At 40.8% G+C, this 21,143-nt stretch overlaps 1 protein-coding gene across 5 annotated transcripts in view; it reads right to left on the minus strand.

Annotated features, from left to right (window-relative positions):
• The window catches only part of Pde4d (phosphodiesterase 4D), a 267,034-nt gene that overhangs the window by 18,819 nt on the left and 227,072 nt on the right, over positions 1 to 21,143 (minus strand). For all 5 annotated transcript variants that reach the window (XM_059276081.1, XM_059276077.1, XM_059276079.1 and 2 more), the window contains 4 exons: positions 4,353 to 4,446; positions 3,189 to 3,361; positions 2,053 to 2,151; positions 721 to 885 (listed from right to left, as the gene is read on the minus strand). In XM_059276081.1, coding sequence (XP_059132064.1) covers positions 721 to 885; positions 2,053 to 2,151; positions 3,189 to 3,361; positions 4,353 to 4,446 — 531 coding nt within the window. The remainder of the gene's footprint in view (positions 1 to 720; positions 886 to 2,052; positions 2,152 to 3,188; positions 3,362 to 4,352; positions 4,447 to 21,143) is intronic.

The following is a 21,143-nucleotide window of genomic DNA, read 5'->3' on the forward strand; positions in this document are numbered from 1 at the left end:
GGATCAGAATATTAAAACGTATTACTGGGTCGTTTAGCCAATTCCTTGCCTTTATTCACAACATGCTGGGAGTTATGTACAACCAAAAACGTCTCCAGAAATTTCCCAAATGTCCCTGGGTGTAGGGATGGAGAAGGAGAGCAGGACAGAAATCATCCCCCGCTGAGAACTACTCAGTCAAATAATGAGTATAAGCAAAATTTTACAACGAAAAGAGTCTAAACTGTATAGCAAATGAGAATCTTTCCCCTGGATGACGATGGATATCAAATCTGTTTATTAATCACTTAACAGAACAACCGCTTGGGGTTTGGAAAATTTAAAAAGGCATTTCCTTCTAATAAATTCTTGGAGAACATTAACGTGTTGCTTATGTTTTAGAAAATAACTGTCCTTTGAACTACAGCCATCAGACCAAAGTTCTAGAAAACCCAACTAGATGTCAATAAGCCAGATGTGTGTGGACAATATCACCGGCCCATTTCAAAGGAGCAGTATTATAAACAGATGGATCCCCAAATTGTTGACCAACTCTCACAGACAGAATTCATCAAAGGATCTGTTGTCTATTAACAAGAATTTTCTCCTTCTTACAAGCCAGTCAATGGATTTCCAATGAGGTTAGTTGCTGTCTGTACTGAAAACCCTCCAACATCAAAGCTTAAGAGCCCTTTACAAGAAGCGAGTGAGAGCGAGCAACATCTTAGGAAAGAGCCTGACCTCCAGAGCAGGTGTAGATAACAGCACATGAGTAGACTGGACGACATCCGCAGCATGGATGTTGTTATGATAGGCCACATCAGCATGGTAATGGTCCTCCAGAGTCATGAGATACGTGATTAAAGTGTCTACTGGAATTTTAAATGTTTTTAATAAATCTCGTTCCTGTAAGAAAAGAAATCCTCTTAACATTTTTGTCTTTCTAGTAAAACTCATTTGCCAGTGTATGTTAAAAGAGAATCTTACTCTGGTGTTGCCTACAAACAGCCCAGACATGAAACAGTGTTTTCTTATATCTATCAAAGGAAATGGAAATATCCCGGAAGTTTAGAAACTCTGCCAACCACCTGCTGCTCAGCTGTCCTTCGGAGACCAAAGGTCTGCATCTGAGGGGTACAGCGTGAGGAGTGGACTGCCAGATCTAGGCCCCTACAGGCAGCTGTAGCGCAATGCAGCTGTTGATTGGGCCCTGTAGTCACACCAGATGAACCCATGCTGGCTCTCACCCTCCAGTTTCCCATCTAGTCCCAAGGTACCAGCTCCAGCTTCTCAGCTACATCCCACCCAGACACGGCACAAAGGCAAGAACAAGAAATGGATATAGAAACGATGGCAGACTACTAAAAATATACTCAAGAAACTATATTCTGCATTCATCAGCAGGGGCCTTGTTTGTTAAGGAAGTAAGTCTGCATGGTGGAGATGATTGTCTAACTAATGTTAGACATTGTTTCCATTCCCCCATAGTTCTTAAATAGAAAAAAATGCAATTATTTGCGTTTTACACACACTCCTATCTATTAATATTTGTTCCTTATGAAAGAGCCCTAAAACGGAGCCATCAAAATAAGAAGGAAGGAGTAGAATGCATAAGGTATAGTTCACAATGCAGAGTGAAAGGCTGGACAGTTTGGGTGAGAAAATGACCCAATGCCTCAATGTTGAGGTGCTATTGCTCACAGGTGACTGGATAATGAGGATACTAACTTCATTAATGAGTTCAAGAGGGGGCCCAGTTGAAAGAAGCAGGGCCACTAGGAGCATGCCTTTGAAGAGTCTGTTTTGTCCCAGGATGATGTCTCCTACCCTCCCAGGCCTTTCGCTGGATCTGTTAACCTCTGCCCAACCACTGTTACTCTACCATGTTTCCTGCCCCATGCTCTCTGCCTTATCACAGCCTCCAGGCAATGGAGTAGCTGACTAGACCCTCTGAAACCGTGAGCCAAAATCAATCACTCCCTCTTCTAGAATGATCTGCTTGGGTATGTCATCACAGCAGCAGAAAATGACTTATCTACAGTCCCCTGGTTAGAAGAAAACCAAGGTCATTACCTGAAAAATGGTGTGCATGATAACAGTCAGAGGCCGGTTACCAGACAGCTCTGCTATTCTGAAAACATGGAGACCCCATTTGTTCACATCTTCTAGTTCCTAGGATGAAGAAAACCCCCCAAAGAACACAAGGTTGAACAAGAGGTGACAATAAACAGAAGCATTAAAAAAAAAAAACTCTAATGAAAAACTTTGCTAAAGTTAAAAAGAAAAGACTCATTTTAAATGTAAAGGATGTGACATGTAAACAGTCAAATTTAAGGCAATATAGAATTATTTCACTGAAATATACTGAAAACCAAACACGGCTTAAATATGATTCTGATAGTAAATTACATGCATATGCTTTCATTACTGACCTCAAATAATTTCTTCAATAGATAAAATCTATTCACAGAATCTACCTAAAGTCCCGAAGGGATGACAGATTTCTAACTCTCCAAGGCCAAAAAAGAAAATCAAATCAATATACTGAAAAAAAAAAAAACAAGCAAGCAAGCAAGCAACCAATAACAAAACCAAGATGCATCAGTCAGACCACACGTCTAAATCTACATATTAACAAAATCTAATAATTTATAGAGCTTTATGAAGTGATTTCCCACCTTCAAATCAAGGATGGCAGAGATGGCTCAGAGGTTAAAAGCAACTGTTGCTCTTCCTGAGGACCTGAGTTCAGTTCCCCAGCACCCAATTTTGGGTGACTCATAACTCTTGTAACTCCAGATACACGGCATTTGATGCCCCCCTGCAGGCATCCATTGACACTGTACTAATGTGTGCATACACACACACACACACACACACACACACACACACACACACACACACTTAAAAGGAAACGTAATAGGCTTTTTGTTGTTTTGTTTTGAGACAGGGTCTCACTATGTAGCCCTGGCTGTCCTGGAACTTGCTATGTAGACCAGGATGGATTCAAACTCACAGAGATCTTCCTGCCTCTGCCTCCTGAGTGCTGGGATTAAAGACATGTACCACTATGCCTAAGCCTATGAACTCAGGAGCCAAAATAGTTTTTAAGATCATATAAATCAATGAACTTTTCTATCTGTTTAAAAGAAAAGAAAGAGAACTCATGGGAAAAAAAAATCACATCCTGATCTTTGAAATGACTGTACCTTGGCCAGGACATCCTCCTGTTCTGTTTTAACCCCAAACCTCGGGATGCATGAATTTGTCAGGCTGGAGCTATGCATCAACTTCTTGACCCCACTGATCTGAGACATTGGCCTTTTCTTCTTCTCTTTTTCCTTCTGAGTTGGAGAGGGAATTTCCACTTCATGTTGCTTATCTTGAGAAATTCAGAAAACATCCTACATTTACTATTACATCAACTTTATTTTCTAATCACATAACACATAAATAAAAAAAGTGTAATTGATCACTATATATTCTAGAAAGAGATTCCAAACACTAATTTTCCTTTTAGAGTTAAATACAAATTATATCCTCAAACACAAAATGAAACAAATTCTACTTTATTATAAAAGACCTCTTGATAGACTATCCTAAGAGAAGATTGTAAGATATGATAGCCAACTTAAAAGAAAGCAAAATACTTGGTTATTTAGTGTTCATTAACTCCATTCCCATTGGAATTTCATTTAGTGGTTTGAAAACAACTTTTCCAAGGACTCCAGTTTCAACATGCATTTTTAAAATGGTAGACACTTCATATGCAAATATATCACAAACACCAGCCAATGAACTCAGGAGCTAAACAACTGTAGTGACTATGCGAGCCTACAGTGCGCCTCAGAATGACCTGAGTACTGCTCCTAGTTGGCTTCTCTGTGCGATAAAAAGGAAATGTTTATAGTGTTACCAAGTGTTGTAGGGACCAACACAGTTAAGGTTAAAATGGCTGTCTTGAGCTGGGCAGTGGTGGCACAAGCCTTTAATCCCAGCAGAGGCAGGCAGATCTCTATGAGTTTGAGGCCAGCCTGGTCTATAGAGTGAGATCCAGGACAGGCACCAAAACTACACAGAGAAACCCTGTCTTGAAAAACCAAAAAAGGGGGGGGCTGTCTCAAAAAACCACACTCGACTAATCAGAAAATTTCCCTTAGGAACTATGCCTGTAACTGATGGAAGAGACCAACCAATCAATCAATATACCATGTCACCCCAGATTGATTCTGAAGCTTAGAGACTTAAAGTCTCAACTTATTCACATTATGTATTGGTTTTCAAAATGAGCTAAACTCTAACTGCCATCTAAAAATAAGCAAGCAAACAAGCCTAAGGCAGATTTTTAATTAATTGCACACGGTTGTTCTCACCTAAGAATGTGTTCGATATGTACTCTGACACCTGGTTTCCTGACCGACTCATTTCAGAGAGATGCGTGAGCTCCCGGTTAAGCATCCTTTTAAACTGAAAGACAAAAGGTGGGTTGTAGTAAGAAGAGTGGACATCTGAAGTGTCATGACATGAGCATTCCCCGAGACACGGGGAAATACACCCAAAGAATGTTTACATCATCGTGACTACTCATTATCGGGGTACTTTCTCCTGTGTTGGGAAGTGATAACAGTCTATGCTGGGACAGTGTCCACTAGGCACATGTGGACATGGAGCACAGGAAATGAGGTCAATATGAATGAGACATTGAGTTCTGAACTTCATTTAACTTTAAATGTCTGCAATTTAAACATTCACAGTTAGCCAGTAGCTACCACACAGAATAGTACAGATAACACTTAATGGCATTAATCAGTAGATAAAACAATTTTTAAAGATATACTCTTCTGCAGAAGAAAAATAGAATTGATGCACACAGATCACACGGGGCAGTCTATACTTCTACTTGCTTGTTTTCTGCTGCTTTTTATTGTTTGACTGTTTCATATATTTATAGAGTCAGTTTCAGTTGTTTTTACCCCCTGGAGACCTTCTTCCCAACAAGTCCCCCCCCCCCCGACTTTCATGTCCTTTCTTTTTTTGTATGTGACCCACTGAGTTTAACATTGTATCTTTTTACCAGTTGATTTATCATTACTAAAAAAATCAATATCTAATAATGATCAAATGTTAAAGTATTACAGTCCTTAACCATAAAGAAAAACTTAATAGATTTATTTGAGTGTTCTCCCAGGGACTTGGAGAAACACAACATTTGAGTAAATACTACACACATAACATTTGCTTCTGAAGCTGTATACGAGCAGAAAGGGCAAGAAGTATTAGTTCTCAGAAACCGCAGAATTTACTGACCCATCATCTCCCACATCATGAAACAGAAAGCAGGTCAATGTTTATTCTCTGCTTTATAACTTCACCATTTATTTTACTGTGACAACTGCGCCATCCAGACACAGTTCAATCATCTGCTACCACAACAGGGAAATGCCAGCTTCAGTTTATCTCCAGTCAGAACGGCTGAGATTAAAAACACAAAACAAAGCAATCAAACACTAACAACAAAAGAACACAAAAAGACAAAAGATGGCGAGGATATGGGGAAAGGGGAACACTGCTAGTGGGGGTGGGAACTGGTGTAGCCATTATGGAAATTAGTTCCTCAAAAAGCCACTAACAGATCTGCCACATGATCCAGCTACATTCCTCCTGGGCATTTTCCCAAAGGACTCTCTATCCTACCATGGAGGTACTTGTGTATCTGTGCTCTTTGCTGCTCTCTTCACTATGGCCAAGAAATGGAAACAACCTAAGTAGGTGTCTATCGATGGGTGAATGGATAATGAAAATGTGGTACATTTGTACAATGGGATATTATTCAGTTTTATAAAAAGCGAAGTTATGAAAATTTCAAATGATCGGATGGAATTGGAAACTATCGTTCTGAATGAGGTATCCTAGACCCAGAAAGATAAACATCACGTGTTTTCTCTCATCTATGGATGTGAGCTTTGACTCTTTAGACATGTGTATTTCATTTGGAATAGAGGTCAGGGAATATATAAAGGACCATATAGATAGGGCTTCTTAATGCAAAGCCTACCTCGGAGTCTGAAAATCTCCCAACCAGGCATGTTAATATGCCTCAATAGTTTTCAGTGTTCAGCGTCCTGGATTTGTTTGTTTCTGCTGTTGCTGTTTCGTCAATTTGACACAAGCTGGAGCTCTCTGGGAAGAGGAACCTCAACTGAGAAAATTCCTCCAGGGATGGAGAGACGACCCAGTGGTTAAAAGCACCAGCTGCTCTTCCAGAGGACCTGAGTTCTATTCCCAGCACCCACACAGTGGCTAACAACTGTTTATAACTCCAGTTCCAAGGGATCCAACACTCTCTTCTCTTCTGGCCTCCATGACCACCATACATGCATGCAGTACACAGTACACAGATACACACACAGGTATAACACTCATGCACATTTAAAGAAGGGAGATAGAGAGATAGACACATACACACACACACACACACACACACACACACACACACACACACACACACAGAGAGAGAGAGAGAGAGAGAGAGAGAGAGAGAGAGAGAGAGAGAGAGAGAATATGAATGACTCCATCAGACTGTCTATAGGAAAGTCTGTAGAACATTTTCTTAATGATTATGTGGGACGGTCCAGCTCAGTGCCACCCTGGGCAAGTGGTCCTGGGTCATATAAGAAAGCAAACCAATTAAGCCATGAAGAACAAGCCAATACATGGCACCGCTCCACGGTCTCGGCTTCAGTGCTTGCCCCAGATTCCTGCCTCAACTTCCCCTGGTGACAGACTTTACCTGGACATGTAAAGTGAACTAAGCCTTTTCCGCTGCACGTTGCTTTTGGTCATGGGGTTTTATCATAGCCATAGAGAGCAAACTGGGGCATTCAGAACATCGCAGTTTTCCAATATATAAACTAATACTACTACTTGATCAAAAATGTAAAAAAATGATTTTATCCTTATCTTTGGTAGACTTTGAAACTTTACACTTCACTATGAAATCTCTCTTATAAGTCTGGAGAGGAGGAGTGAGCTCATCTTTCGGAAGTGTTCTAAATGTAGCTCAGAATGGAACTGGCTTATTTAGAATTTTCAAAAATCTTGCTTCTCTACATAATTTACACAGAGATGGCCTATCAAGAAGCAATATAGTTGGACAAATCTCTCCCAAAGTCAACCCTAGGAAATCCAAATTGGGTGTAACACTTTACCCATCACCACAAACACTGTGGTTGATCAAGATAATATCAACCAACTGTTAGATCCAAGGAATGAACAATAGCTTTCCCTTACAGATAAAGAGAAACTGGCCATGGTGAACACACATTCTATGTGTCAGTCTGCAGGGACAGTTTATTCTCAAACTTGGGAACATAAAGTTTACTTTTTGTAAACTCATGTATTTGTATACATTCCTGTTAAGCATAACATACACATGTATGGTAGAAAAATCTAGGAAGCTATACAGAAAGAAAGATTAAAAGAACCCATTTACATCCCTACCTTTCAGAGATAATTACTCATAAACCACATACAATTGGCTGTATTTTCTCCTCCCAGGCCTTTGTAATGTTATATATACTGCATCACACACTCCAAGATGTCAGGTCCTGTTTGCTTTCACTTAGCAGCATACACTACTTAAGAAAGTAAAACTCGAGGCTTCCTGAGAATATTTCCAAAGGCATTTACACTAGCTAGTGCCAAAAATGTGTGTCATCTTTTCGAAGTTATGTTTCCTTAAGTAAATTATTAATTTACAATTAATTAAGCAATCTAACCACTTAGGCTGTCTTGTATTTTGTTTGTCATATAACATGCACTCAGTGTTGTTTGAGAGTTCTTTCTTCTTAGCTCCCTTTGTGGCAATCAACCCTGACTTCTGAGCCTTTCATTCTGATAACTGTATCAATGTAGGACACACCAACGGAACTGATTATAGATACATCTACAGCTAGCCCGTTTTAGTCAATCACGTAAAGGAATTTGGGCAAGAACCCATATGGGAAATCATGGCTGTTCCAAAACCATAATATTATGTATAATCTCTCCCATGTAAAAGAAAAATTCTTGCTTTATAGGTAATTTACCCTTGAGAAAATGTACTCATTAGGCAAAATAGATTCAAAAGAAGGTTTTCTAAATGTTTTGAACATGTATCCAGTGAAGTAATTCTCTCTTTCAAGTAGTCCATGCAGTTAGATGAAGTTGTCATTAAGAACTACCTGACCATGATTAAGCGGGGAGGGAGGGCTGGGCGTTGCTTTAGGCCACCAGGAGCCTCGCCTCTCAGGAGACAGTACAGGAACTGCTGCCACCTTGCCCGTACAGCTAAGCACTACACACTAGCTTTCTGAGGACAAATGGGAAAAGTAGATAGGAATGCACAGACGCCCCATCTACCTTACACACAGACCTGTTAGGAGTAATCTGATGCTGTGCACCCCAGCAGAAACATGTTCATGTTCATGCTATCTGCAGACATGCCACACAATCATTTGATTTTCTGGAAGAGTAAGTAGCATGACGGACAATTATTCTTGCCATTTGTTTACATAATTCGTCAAAATGGTCAGTTAGTGCAATAAGGTTAAGAACACCACTGAGAAGATTCTTCTGTGTAGAACTGCCTACACGTCACCCTGCACACTCCCCCAATAGTGCTGTATCATAGCCATTACTCCCACATTCCTCTCCCCTCTTTGTTCGAATCATGGAAACCCAGGCTGGAAAAACCCTGCACCACACACCTGTCTCCCCACCAAGGCTTGCCGTGTTCCAAAGAAGGCAATGTTTCCTTTCGACATAACTGTGAGACAATATTTAAAACAATTCCCTAAAGTGTTCTTCCCACGGGGGCGGGGTGGGGGGGTATAAGCCAGGGGGATTGCCAAAAGGCCATTTTCAAGGAGCCAACTAGGTTACAGCACAAGAACATTTGTGAAGAGGAGTTAAAAAAATTGTTATTTTTTTCTACTGCTAATAAAAATTTCAATCTAGGCATGCTAAATTAATAACCACAAAAGTGGCCACAAGTGCTTTCTCAACTTGTAGTTGATTGCCTGGAATATTAAAGAAGAATATACTAAAGCTTTTAACAAACATTTTAATTACAAGGTAAATTTCTGTCATTTTGAGTAACTATGTTTATTAAGATATTTACAGACTAATTACCATGGGTAGGGAAGAAAGGATGGTTTTAAAAGCTAACAGAATGTCTCCTCCTTACGACAGCACTGCACTCCCTAACTGATTTATGGTAGGCAAACAAAAAAGTGCCTTTCAATAGAACCCCATGAAAAGTACCATTTAATTGAGCATGTAGCTATGTTTTAAAGTTACCTCTGTTTTATGTTGATTAATTTCTTACTGGCCCTTACTCTAAGTGGCTTTAAAACATTACGAAGAATCATGGTTACAACTAGGGGGCAAAGGGGGAAGAATTCTCGGTGGACGCTTTCGAGGTCTTTGTTCTCATTATGCACCAGAGTATGTGTGTGCAGCATTTAAATCATAAAGCAACGTCTTAAACGCTGCCAATCTGAATGCTGTATTGTGTGCTTAAGAATCCCAGTTCTTTGCTTTGCAGTCTTCATTCAAGACGGTTAAAAATGCAACATAAGTAATAAAACAAGCTATGCCTTTCCAAATGGAATCCTCTGTAACTGTGTACCAAGACTGGGTGGGGGCATGACACATCCTGTGGGCATGAAAAGATGCAGCACAGCCAACAGCAGAAAATGACTACAGTTCCCGTCACAAAATTCTGCTAACAATCATTTGCAATCATTTGAATATGAGCCCTGCAAGTGGGGAAGGTATTAATATTAAGACCCATTTAAGTGAGCACTGCATAGACTACTGTTTCCACTGTGAAATTCTAACGATCTTTTGACTATGATGCCCTGCAAGTAACGGAGATATCAATATTAAGACCTGTTTAAATGAGTGGTGCATTTGGCTCTATAAAGATAAATCTTTCAGAACACATAGGACCAAATATTAATATTTGATTTTCTTAAAAGGTTTTAGCGGCAGCATGTTAACACAGGCACAAAACAGTGCAGCAAGTTTTTTCCCCAAAATGTTAAGTCCTAATGATCTATATTTATATTTGTGCAGGCATTGTTCATAGTCATAATACACACACAGAGTTTTTAAGATGCCTCAATGAGCTATAACAGCTAGGAGATAGAGTCTGGGGGAGGGCATGAGTATTCTTACATTTACTTTTTACAGGAATTTTTAAACAAGAAATGGCTAGCAAGATGCAGACAATGAAAAGCATTTTTAAATTCTGGACTACCCTAGAGATTTAGACAGAATCGAGAAATCCTAACAGTATGGATGACCAAAACAGAGATGAGATGTCTAGCTTTCTTAGGATTCTAGTCAACCTCAACAGTAAACATGAAAGTTTCCTTCACAAAGAAACAGGAAAAACAAAACAAAAAACAAACAAACAAAAAAACGTTCAATCTGAAAGTCCTTTAAGGCCACAGAATAGACATCTTTAAAAATGTGTTATGACTGGCTTATACATTCAAGGCTAAATTCTACTTTCTGAAATGATGCTTCTTTTGGGACTGAATAAGGGTTTTCTACATCCTGCTTCTATCATGGAGACAGAACTCAATGACAGCTTTACCACAGGGCAGGTGAGAAGCTTGCCCAGGAGCCACACAATCTTACCAATTCCTTGTATGAATTCATTTCTTGAGACTCAAAAAAAAAAAAAAAGCCACAGTACAGATAAACTTTCTTATAGTTATCCCAGGTAATCAAGTTTTCATTATAATGAAAAGCACTTAAATAGTCAAGTCCATCATCTACAGCTTTAAAGACAAAAGTGAAAAAATACATTTTTCTTCTTGAAGTCCAAAGGAGCATTGATATTTAGAGCCACATATCACTGATAAGATTTAAATACTGCATGCTAATCAGAATTCATCAGTTACAATAAGGAATTAGGTAGAGTAATTTATTTGCAATTAATTTATCTCATTACCTTGCTATTTTATAGCATAACCCAAATCTACACAGGAGAAACAAAAGAACCAGTGCACATTCAAAACCTATCTTAGTACGCAAACTACACCTGACACTCAGTTACACAATCCTATCTTCCGCAACAAAAACACTTCTTTCCTAGTTCATATTTAAGGGAAGAATGTAAAATTGCTCAGACACCATTTTTATTTGCTAAAACCCACCATTTATGCAATCAGAGTAATCAGTAATAACAGCAAAATAAATCTTACCTTTATGTAGCCCCAAGACACTGACAATAAATAGTTTGCTTCAGGCATGTTTGATAGATTATGTGTCTATATATGTGTATATATGTCAGCAAGTTCTAAAATGTGTATCTCTTTGAACCTTGATTTTTAACAATCTCCACAAACCAATCAGCGTGTGGGAATTTAAAGATTTTTAGTAATTAAGTATAAATAAGAAAGCATCGTATTATGATCCCATTCAGCCAGCATCTTCCCATTAAATACATGCCATTTGTAAAACTCCAGAATGGAACAAAATTCAGCAACTATTCTGAATAAGGAATATCCATATGATGAATGACCAGCTAAAGAGCTAAGGGTCTGCATCTTTCTCTCCCGAGCTCCAGGGCTTAATGAATAATGTATGTCAAGATGCTTAGCTGCAAGAAAGACTAGTTCTGTCAAAAGCTACCAAATAAGGAACTGCGGGGGAAGCCGGGAAGAGAGGCACGAAACCCCGCCCATAGAACCAACTATGCACCAATCACATTCCAACCACCATCTAAGAGGGCTGGGGGCATGGATGCGGCTCAGGCTGCTTGGTGATTGGTTCCCGAGGTGAGCCCGTGGGGAAAGAGGCTTTCCTCCCCACATGGTGAACGCCATTTAATAAAGGTCTCCCTGCAGCTACGAGGCTGCTGCCTGTGAAGAGATGAATGGGGCTTCCCTCTCACAGGGATGGATAACGACCGCAAAACTTCTATATTGGCACTTGCGGCTTAAATAAACGTTGCCGGTCCGTGGGGCGCTGTCTGCGGATTCTAATAATCTCCGATTTCTCTACGCATTTACATGGTCCCCCATCTCAAGTCCCACACACGTGGCTTCCCTGGTGATGAAGAGAGCTTAGCTTCCTCCCCTCCTCAACACACAAGCACAGCAATTATGAAATGCCACAGGTCCAGACTTCACAAAAGAGAATGCATCCCTTCTCCTTGGGGAGGGAGGCTGATTTCAGCATCCTTTGTTCTTGTTGTTCTATGGCCACATTCTACAACACACAAACTCTAAAATATAAATCTGACTAGGGGAGGGTGAGGGAGGTAACTGAAAATTCATTTCTCTGTGTGGATAAAGAATACAGTTGTGCATATTGATTTCGGTTTCTAGATGCTGATCAGAGGGAGATTTTTTTTTTTTTTTCTTGTTTCCACATGAAGTTGAGAAAGGACTGAACAGCTTTTAGGAATCCAGAATTGAAATGGTGAGTAATCACACCTTTTATCAGGAGGGCTAAAAAGAAGAACTTAACATTCTTTTGGGAGAGCCCAGCTTTTCTACTCCATCTGACATAGCATTATTCTATATAACTTTTATCCCAAAGAGGTCTTGTGGATGAGAAATGAGAGAAACACATTTCTCTTATTTTAGTACGAACTTCTGTATAAGGCACCTGTTCTTGTCCCTGTTTAATACTCTGGGCTTCTGTGACTCCCTGACGTGGTCACTGTATAGCTTCCTTTCTCAGGTCTGCCTCGGAGTGTTTTCACTGAAACTCTTGCCTAGCACAGTAGTTCTGCAATGTCCCTTTCCATAACTCCCTAAGTCAACGGTATGCTGAAAATGTTCAATGGAAAATTTCAGCAGCATTCATACATTTCTAATAACGCTGATGATGGTGGACCACTGCTAACCTTCTAGTGCACATTTACCAATTTTCTTTTCACTGTGCCTCATTTATAAAATTGTTACAATTTTACATAGCTCAAGAGAAAAATGGAGCCTGTGTAGGGTTCTGTACTATGCGGTGTGAAGGTGGGGGTTATGAAACCCGTCCCAGGGTAATGGTGGGAAAACACCTTCGCCTCTTTGCTGCTGGGGTTCTCAACCACTCCATCCATACCTTTGGGTTCACTTCCTAAATTCTTCTAAACGCTCAACCCCAATACTCCACCCAAACAACCCACCAGAACACCTCCCCTCCTTGTCCTCCAGGTCTCTTACCTCTGACATGTCTTGCCTTATACGATGGATGGCTTCTTCCACTGCCTCCACTGCTCTGGCTTTCTCTGTGCTCTCACCATGGCTTCCCCTTCTATGCAAGCTTCAATCCCGAGCTCCACACCCGATGTTTCCGTCCTACACTCGTCCGGGACTACTTCTCACCTGAACTTTAGTACCGTGTTTCCAAATTCACCATCCTCTCCCATTTCAAATGCCCTGCCAGTCACCTGGAGCTTTTTACAAAACCGTGAACCGTTTTTCTATTTAAAGTAGTTCGTATAACTACTCCAACGGCAGTCACTGGGCCCATGTTTCTTCCAGTGCCTCAGATGAAATCTGTGACTCTTTCTGTCCATTCAGTAGGTGTCTCGTGTGAGTCACACGCTATCAGGTGTTTCGTGTAAATCATCCAACTGAATCCTTGAGTAACCCTGGGATGTTCCTCCCCTTCTACCACGGTACCCCCCTCATCCACACAACACTGTGACCAAGCCCTGCCTTCTATAAAACGCCACAGCACCCAGTCTGCCCCTTCTCATTTCCACTCCAACCACATTAATCCTAATCTTTAGAGAAGCAGGAAGCATGGCTTTGGTGTCAGCACACACCACATCCCTCAATTCCATATACAGTGAGAGCTGGAGGGAAAAAAAAAATGCATTTCCCAACTTTACCCCGATACGCAGAACACGAACTCCAACTTCAAACCCTTCAGTGACCAGCTTCTTAAACTGTGAGTCAGAAGCCCACGGGAGAGTGAACGCAAGGTCACAGATGTTACAACAGGACAAGGTTTCTGAACACATGACGACCTTAAATTAATTTGAAATCAAATGCACAGTGAATCTGAGGTGTTTCTGGTCTTGCCTGTGTCGTATAGTGTGACTTCATAGCTGAGCACAGAGCATACACACACACTGCACTGTGCATGAGATCCTGCCAAGTAACAGCAAAGAGCAATGCTGGGAACACTTTGGCTCAAATTAGATCCTACTGTATGTCAGGAATTGCGGCACTTTTACTCTATACACAATTACCATAATTACAGAAAAAAAAAACACAGTATTTTTCTCTCATTCTTTGGCAAGTTAAGTATCAAAGTAGTACATCTTTGGATTGGACTGTTAGGATGTTTGATTTAGAAATTGCGATTTGAGTTGCCGACTTGAGTGGCTTTGTTTTTTAAATCTTTCAACAAATTGTGGGTTGGTAAGATTAAAACAGAATTTACATATTTTTTGAATAGGTCCTAATCACATATCTGCCATTGTATAGTCTGTATTTATGCACAGGGATATTGTTATAGCATTGATGATTACAAAATAAAAATGTTGATCAACTCTGAACAACATGGAAGCTACTTTGCATCCTGCAGTACCAAATATTCAGCCATAATTTAATCCTGTATATAAAATTAAACAAGCATATCCATCTCCTCAACACGTAAACTTAGTCTTTAATAAATGGTAAAAAGCTATAAGCACAACAGAGAATTATTTTAAAACACAGCTCTTGGTGACTTATTATCAGTTAAGTGTTGGACCGATGTATTTATTTTTATATACCCACATGCCTAGGGTCACATGAGAATTTCTCAGGCAAAAGGGTCGTGAGTGGGGAGAGTGTAAGAAGCCTTGCTTTAGCATCCAATCCTAACCTGGAGAGTGCTTACTGTGCACCTCATCTGCAGAGATAGCTCCTGACAAACTGTTACACTCTACAGTGAGTCTGAGCTGGCCTGTGTAACCCAGTGACGCTGTGTGACTGCAGGGGCCACCAGGTCATGGGAAGCCAACAGCCTTGCTGTTGGAATGTGCCACAGGGCCAACCTGAAGGAGGGTCTGAGGAAGTCCAAGTGGGCTTTATGGAGGAGGAGATGGAAAAGGGAGGGACGAGGACAGGGAAGACAGAATCCACAGAAAAATATGCACACGTTCCAGTTGCCAGCCAGGGAGCTTTCAGCTGCTTGCAGCCAGGAGCGTCTGACTGCAACACACGCCGACATCCGTGACCTCACACCGCGGGCAGGATAGGAAACACCCTGTGAGGTGGGACATGAAAAATGAAACCGATGTGCCACACACCTGGGTCATTAACCGCCACACAGCCAGGAGGTAGCAGGGCTGGGAGCTGATCTCCGACTGCCCGGTTTCACAGCGTTTTAAAGTGACAAACACTACCTCAGGACCACCACACACACACACACACAAACAAACACAAACACACACAGCGGACAGTACTACAGGTGTCTATCACACGTGGATAAGTCAAAGGCTGACTTAAAATAGGGGTTGAGAAAGGTTTGGGGAAAACGGTGTGGGTAAAGAGTGATGTGTGAGTACAAGCTGGATGTACACGTGGAAATGTGCCACGGAGCTCCACTAATATGTACAACTAATGTATGCTAATATGAAAACAGCACTTTGGACTTTGTTCTTTACTTAGCCCAGAGACTGTACGAAAGGCCTGTGACCATCATCAAGTCTGAGCTGGATATATCGTCATTGTGCTTGAAATACTCATGAATGGGTGTGTTGACTCTTTTTTTTTTTTTTTTTTTTTTTTTTTTTGGCACACACCTTTATTTATTTTTTTTTTAAAGATTTATTTATTTATTATGTATGCGGAAGAGGGCGCCAGATCTCATTACAGATGGTTGTCAGCCACCATGTGGGTGCTGGGAATTGAACTCAGGACCTCTGGAAGAACACTTGGTGCTCTTAACCTCTGAGCCATCTCTCCAGCCCCGGTGTGTTGACTCTTAAGAGCACACCAGACTAAGGTAATTTTTCCTAGAAATATGTTATTATGTATCACTCATGGAGATGGAAAATATTTAATCCTACAATCCATCTATATTCATTGTATACCTTTCTACTTTAAATGAAAGAAAGGGGAAGCTTCTAGTAGCCAACAATCAAGCCAATATGTAGGTGTTTACATATCTTGTACTGGATATGTATTGGCTTATATTGGATTAATAGACGAAAGTCTGATTACTAAATTCTTCAGACAGAATTCTGAGGCGAAGCTGAAATTCAGATATAAATAGCTATAGCAAACTAGGGTCTCTGAATTCAGTCTCTCTTTGTTTCCAAGTACCTTGAACTCGTTTTAGAGGGAGTCAGTCAGTAGTCATCCAGAATTCATTTATAATAAGTCCTTTAAATTACATAATTTACAATTCGCTTTTACATTACAAAAACTTTTTCTTGAAAAATGCTATTAAGAGTCTGACCTCGCCGAAATTCACAACATCTATTTGTATTTGGCGCCCTCTAGTGCTAAATTACATGAGTTTGACTTAACCAGCCAGCTCTGAGCTGCAGATTGAATCACAAACTCTGAAAACGGTGGGTTTTGGGTAGGAAAAAAGAATAACACATTACAGAGGCCCAGAGAACTCAAATGTACCATTTCGGAAATGGTATCTTCTCTGGAGAGTATCGTGGAGATTTAAAACTAAGCAGCCATCTGAAACACCCAAGACTAATCTTTTTACTAACATGGTTGGAAATTTTCACCAGAACTGCTTTATTTAAAACAGGAAAACACCTGAAAACACTTATTGATTTCTGCTGAGCAGTTTTTGCAACTGAATTAACGTGAACTCGAGTTGATGGCTAGATTTCTATTTCTTTGCTAAGGGGATTAACTAACTAACCACACATAAACACATGCGGTACTTTGAATGAGAATGGCCCCCCATAGGCTCAGAAGTTTGATTATGTGGTCCCCATTGGTAGTGCTGTTTGGGCATGTTTAGGAGGTATGGCCTTGCTGGAGGAAGAATGTCACTGGGGGCAGGCTTAAGGTTTAAAAGCCACCCACTCTTCCCATTCTCTCTCTGCTTCCTGCTGTGGTTCAAGATGTGAACCCTCTGTTTTCCTGCTCTACCCACAATGCTTCTGTTCTGCCATATTGGACTCTGATCCCTCTGGGACAAGAAGCCAAATAAAGCCTTCCCCCCTTCACACCGAGAGAAGTAACTATTATGCAGCTAGAGTTTTCTCTCCAGGTCCCGCCAAGGCCCAGCATCCAACAGCCCACTTAAATAAACACACAGACGCTTATATTTACAAACTGTATGGCCGTGGCAGGCTTCTTGCTATCTGTTCTTATATCTTAAATTAACCCAATTCTATTAGTCTGTAAGTTGCCATGTGGCTCATGGCTTACTGGTAGGTATCTTAACACCTTCTCATGGTGGCGGCTGGTGGCATCTCTCTGCCTCCACCTTCCACTTCCCAGAATTGTCTTCTCTCCTTGTCCCACCTATACTTCCTGCCTGGCTACTGGCCAATCAGCACTTTATTTATACAGAGCGATATCCACAGCACTATTACATATAGCATTCTGCAGTCATTGACACATCTTGGATCATATAGCCAGTCTTGTATGCTCATAACTATTTAGTCAACTATGTTGTTACAATATCTATCCCTAACATGACAGTTTCACTGGAGGATAATCAAAGCCTCACATAAATGAGGCCTCTTTGCTTCTAAGTCTGAATGAGGAGGTCAAGCTGTCACATGGCAAGATGACAGGATTTTATACACAGGAAATGCTACAGACAGCACCAAGACAAACAACAAACTATTCCAACTAATTAACAAAGTCAACACATAATGATGATGATCCCAGGCCACTTTTATGCACTCATCATTGGAAAGACAAAAAAAAAAAAATATGTTTACTACATGTCCACCTCAGTCCAAAGTTCTAGACCTGCTGAAAGGAAGAAATTCCAACATGGTGGATAGAGCTTGGTGAACAAAACCAAGCATTCTCAAAACCTGCACGCTTCTGAAGCCCTCTACTCATTGGTCTGTTCTCTTTGGAGTCAGTGAAAATCTGCCTCTTCTCCTTAGCATACGACCCTTTCTCCTCTACTGTAAAGATGGCTTTTGTAGTCGGAGGCAGAACTTCTCAGAATATAAGGTAAACAACATCAGTCTAGTAAGACACTTTTCAGATGATTTCCACTGCGAACTTATTCCTTTGACACAACACCAACCTTGATGGAGATGATACACATTAACAGTGTCCAAAGCTGTGCTATGTTACTGTACAAAAACTGTACTACAGAACCTTATTTATTTATTTAATTTAGCATGACATTTTCCAAACTGACTTGACTCTTGAACCCTTGTTATTAGAAACGAACCGCAGCACTAAAGTTTCATAGAAAATTCCTGTAAAAACAACAGACTTCCAGCACTAGAGGCAAAGCGTTTTAGAACGGTCATTCCCTCATCATTGCCAGATATTTGTTAAACAGCTACCAAGTGGCAGAAAACCAATAAAGCACCAGACCAAATAAATAAATAAATGACAAGAGGGTAAAAACCAAAGTCAAGAAAACTCCCACAGGTTACGATGGGAGTCGAGAAGGGACCCAGCTACCTAGAAAGAGCCAATCACTGAGTGAGGGTCAGAAGGTGTGTGCACAACCTGTCTACCAACTGAGAAGTAGTGACGTGACGTGACGTGACGGACAATGCGGACCATACAAAGGCTGGGGAGAGAGGGGTGGAAGGAGGGATGGGGAAGGCTGGCTGACACATACCCGGGGGTATAGCCAGATAGGAGCAGGAGTTCTGGTGTGCCCTACAGAATAATCTGGCGTGCCCCAGGGGAATAATCCGTATATTTCAGAAACCCAGAAGAAAGGATACTGAATGTTTTCACCACGAGGAAGTGCCAAATAGGTATATTACTCCTGATATAAGGGTTTCATAATGTATGCATGTTTTGGAATGTCCCATGATGGTGTCCTATTAATATGTACAATTTTTAGCTTTATGTATCAATTAAAAACAGTGTCAAATTTTAAAAAGGAAAGAAAATTTGATGCAGAATCCACTATGCAGGATAAGACTGTGCGAGACCTCTCAGCCTTTGAGAGCACACAGAGGTATGGCTGGAAGGGTAGGCAGAGATACGTTATGATATATACTTTAAATACGATGTGGTTTACATTTACAAGCTATTCAAATGGGTAGAAGAAAAGAAGCTCCTGAGAGAGCAGCCATGACTTCACAGGTGAACACTAGGAGTAAAGACTACCTACAGACACTGGGCTTGCTCAGTGCCTGCTTGAATACTGCCAGAACTAAGATGGAGGGGGTCGTGCTTTGCAGGACAGGAAGAAGGAGGAGGAGGAGGAGGAGGAGGAGGAGAATCATCATCATCCTGAGTCAAGTGCAGCCATATTTAATTATACGATGATCCCATGTGCTTTTTAGCCAATTAAGATCTTTGATCCCTTCCCCCTCCTCTACTTAACATTCTTCTAGAGTTCTGGACTAGGAAGGCTGCCGGAGAACTGAGTTCTGAATAGGCAGTCACTTTCAGATACTCCAAAGGCACCACACTATGGTAGATTAATCACTTATTTCAAAACTTCTCATAGTGTATTAGAGTAGTCCAGCAGAGAGGGCATGGATAGATAATGGATTATTCTAAAATCCCACTTCACAGCTGAGTAGGAACACGAAAGCCTGAGTCACTCCTCACTCAAGATCCCACAAAAATAATCAGAATTAGAATCTGGCATTCGCCAAGAACAACATCTTCATTAAGTAGTGTGCTATTTAAATCTCTCAAGAATGAAGATGTAAGGGGAGGCGACAATGAAATTGAAAGTAGTGTAAAAATGGGAGTGAGGCATGGTGATTCAAGCCTGTGATTCCAGCATCCAATGTGCGTACGCTGGAAGGCTGTGATGAGTTTGAGGCCAGCCTGCATTACATAGTGAGCTGCAGGTCAGTCTTGGGTAAGACATTATGTAAAATAATAATGGTGGTGGGATCTCAATAACAAAAGAAAACATAGTTCAACCGTGGGATGTTCAAAGTTTGCAACATTGAGAACTATGAGGCATTCAATGGTATGAAGCACAGGGTACTTCAGAGGCCCTCATATGATTTTATGCAGTGTGTTATTGAAGGGCTCCATACTATCGGGAGAAAAAACGAGAGCTAACACAGGTGATCTAGCATTGTGTATGAAGCAGGTGCCAGAGTTCAACAGTTAGGCTTTATTATCCAGCAGACTCATTTGTTGCAGGACATTTGTACACTGTGTGAAAATGTAATGCTGTGGTTGGTGTAACAAAAGACAAATGGCCAATAGCTAGGCAGGAGGCATAGGCAGGACTTCGGGGAAGAGAGAGAACTCTGGGAAGAAGAAGGGGGAGTCACCAGCCAGGTGCAGAGGAGGCAGCATTAGCAGTATGGAGAGGAGGCGAGACAACGAGCCACACTGCAGAACGTAGATTAAAATAGATGGGTTAATTTAAATTATAACATCTAGTGAGACAAGCCTAAGCTAAGGCCAAGCTTTCTAATTAACAATAAGTCTCCATGTTGTTATTTGGGAGCTGGTGGTACAGAGAAAGACTGGTTACAACCATTTTCATAACATGTAAAACAATTGCATCTGAATGGTAGTCAGACCCCAGCAATGATGTCTACCCAACAATGTGTGCAAGAAATGGTTTCTCTGCAAACCACTGAAACTACCAACAGCAGCTAAGAAAACACTTGAGATCTCCACTATTATTCTGGGATCACTTCTCAGAATGTTCTGAGCTGATAAATGCAAATTCTCAGACAGGACTACAACAGAATGAGTCTTTATAAGTGGTAGACTGCCTCTCTTGGACATGTCCTGCTGCTGTGTGGGTCCATTCCACCTGACTAATGTGTATTAGGATATTCGACTAGCAGCATTCTTTAAAGAAAGCTCTTTCTATGTCCCTTAAAACTGATTTGATGCCAGGACACAGCAAATAAAGACAAACCATAGCTCAGGGATTCCTTCTAGAAGCTGCAACAGGAGGGAGTACTGCCCCCTATCATTAATGTGAAAACACTGCAAGCCTTGTGAAGAGTGATCAATGGCTGAACACATGCAATTATAGCTTTGGTTGTCACT

This window comes from Peromyscus eremicus, chromosome 11 (assembly GCF_949786415.1).
Source record: "Peromyscus eremicus chromosome 11, PerEre_H2_v1, whole genome shotgun sequence".
NCBI classification, from domain to species: domain Eukaryota; kingdom Metazoa; phylum Chordata; class Mammalia; order Rodentia; family Cricetidae; genus Peromyscus; species Peromyscus eremicus.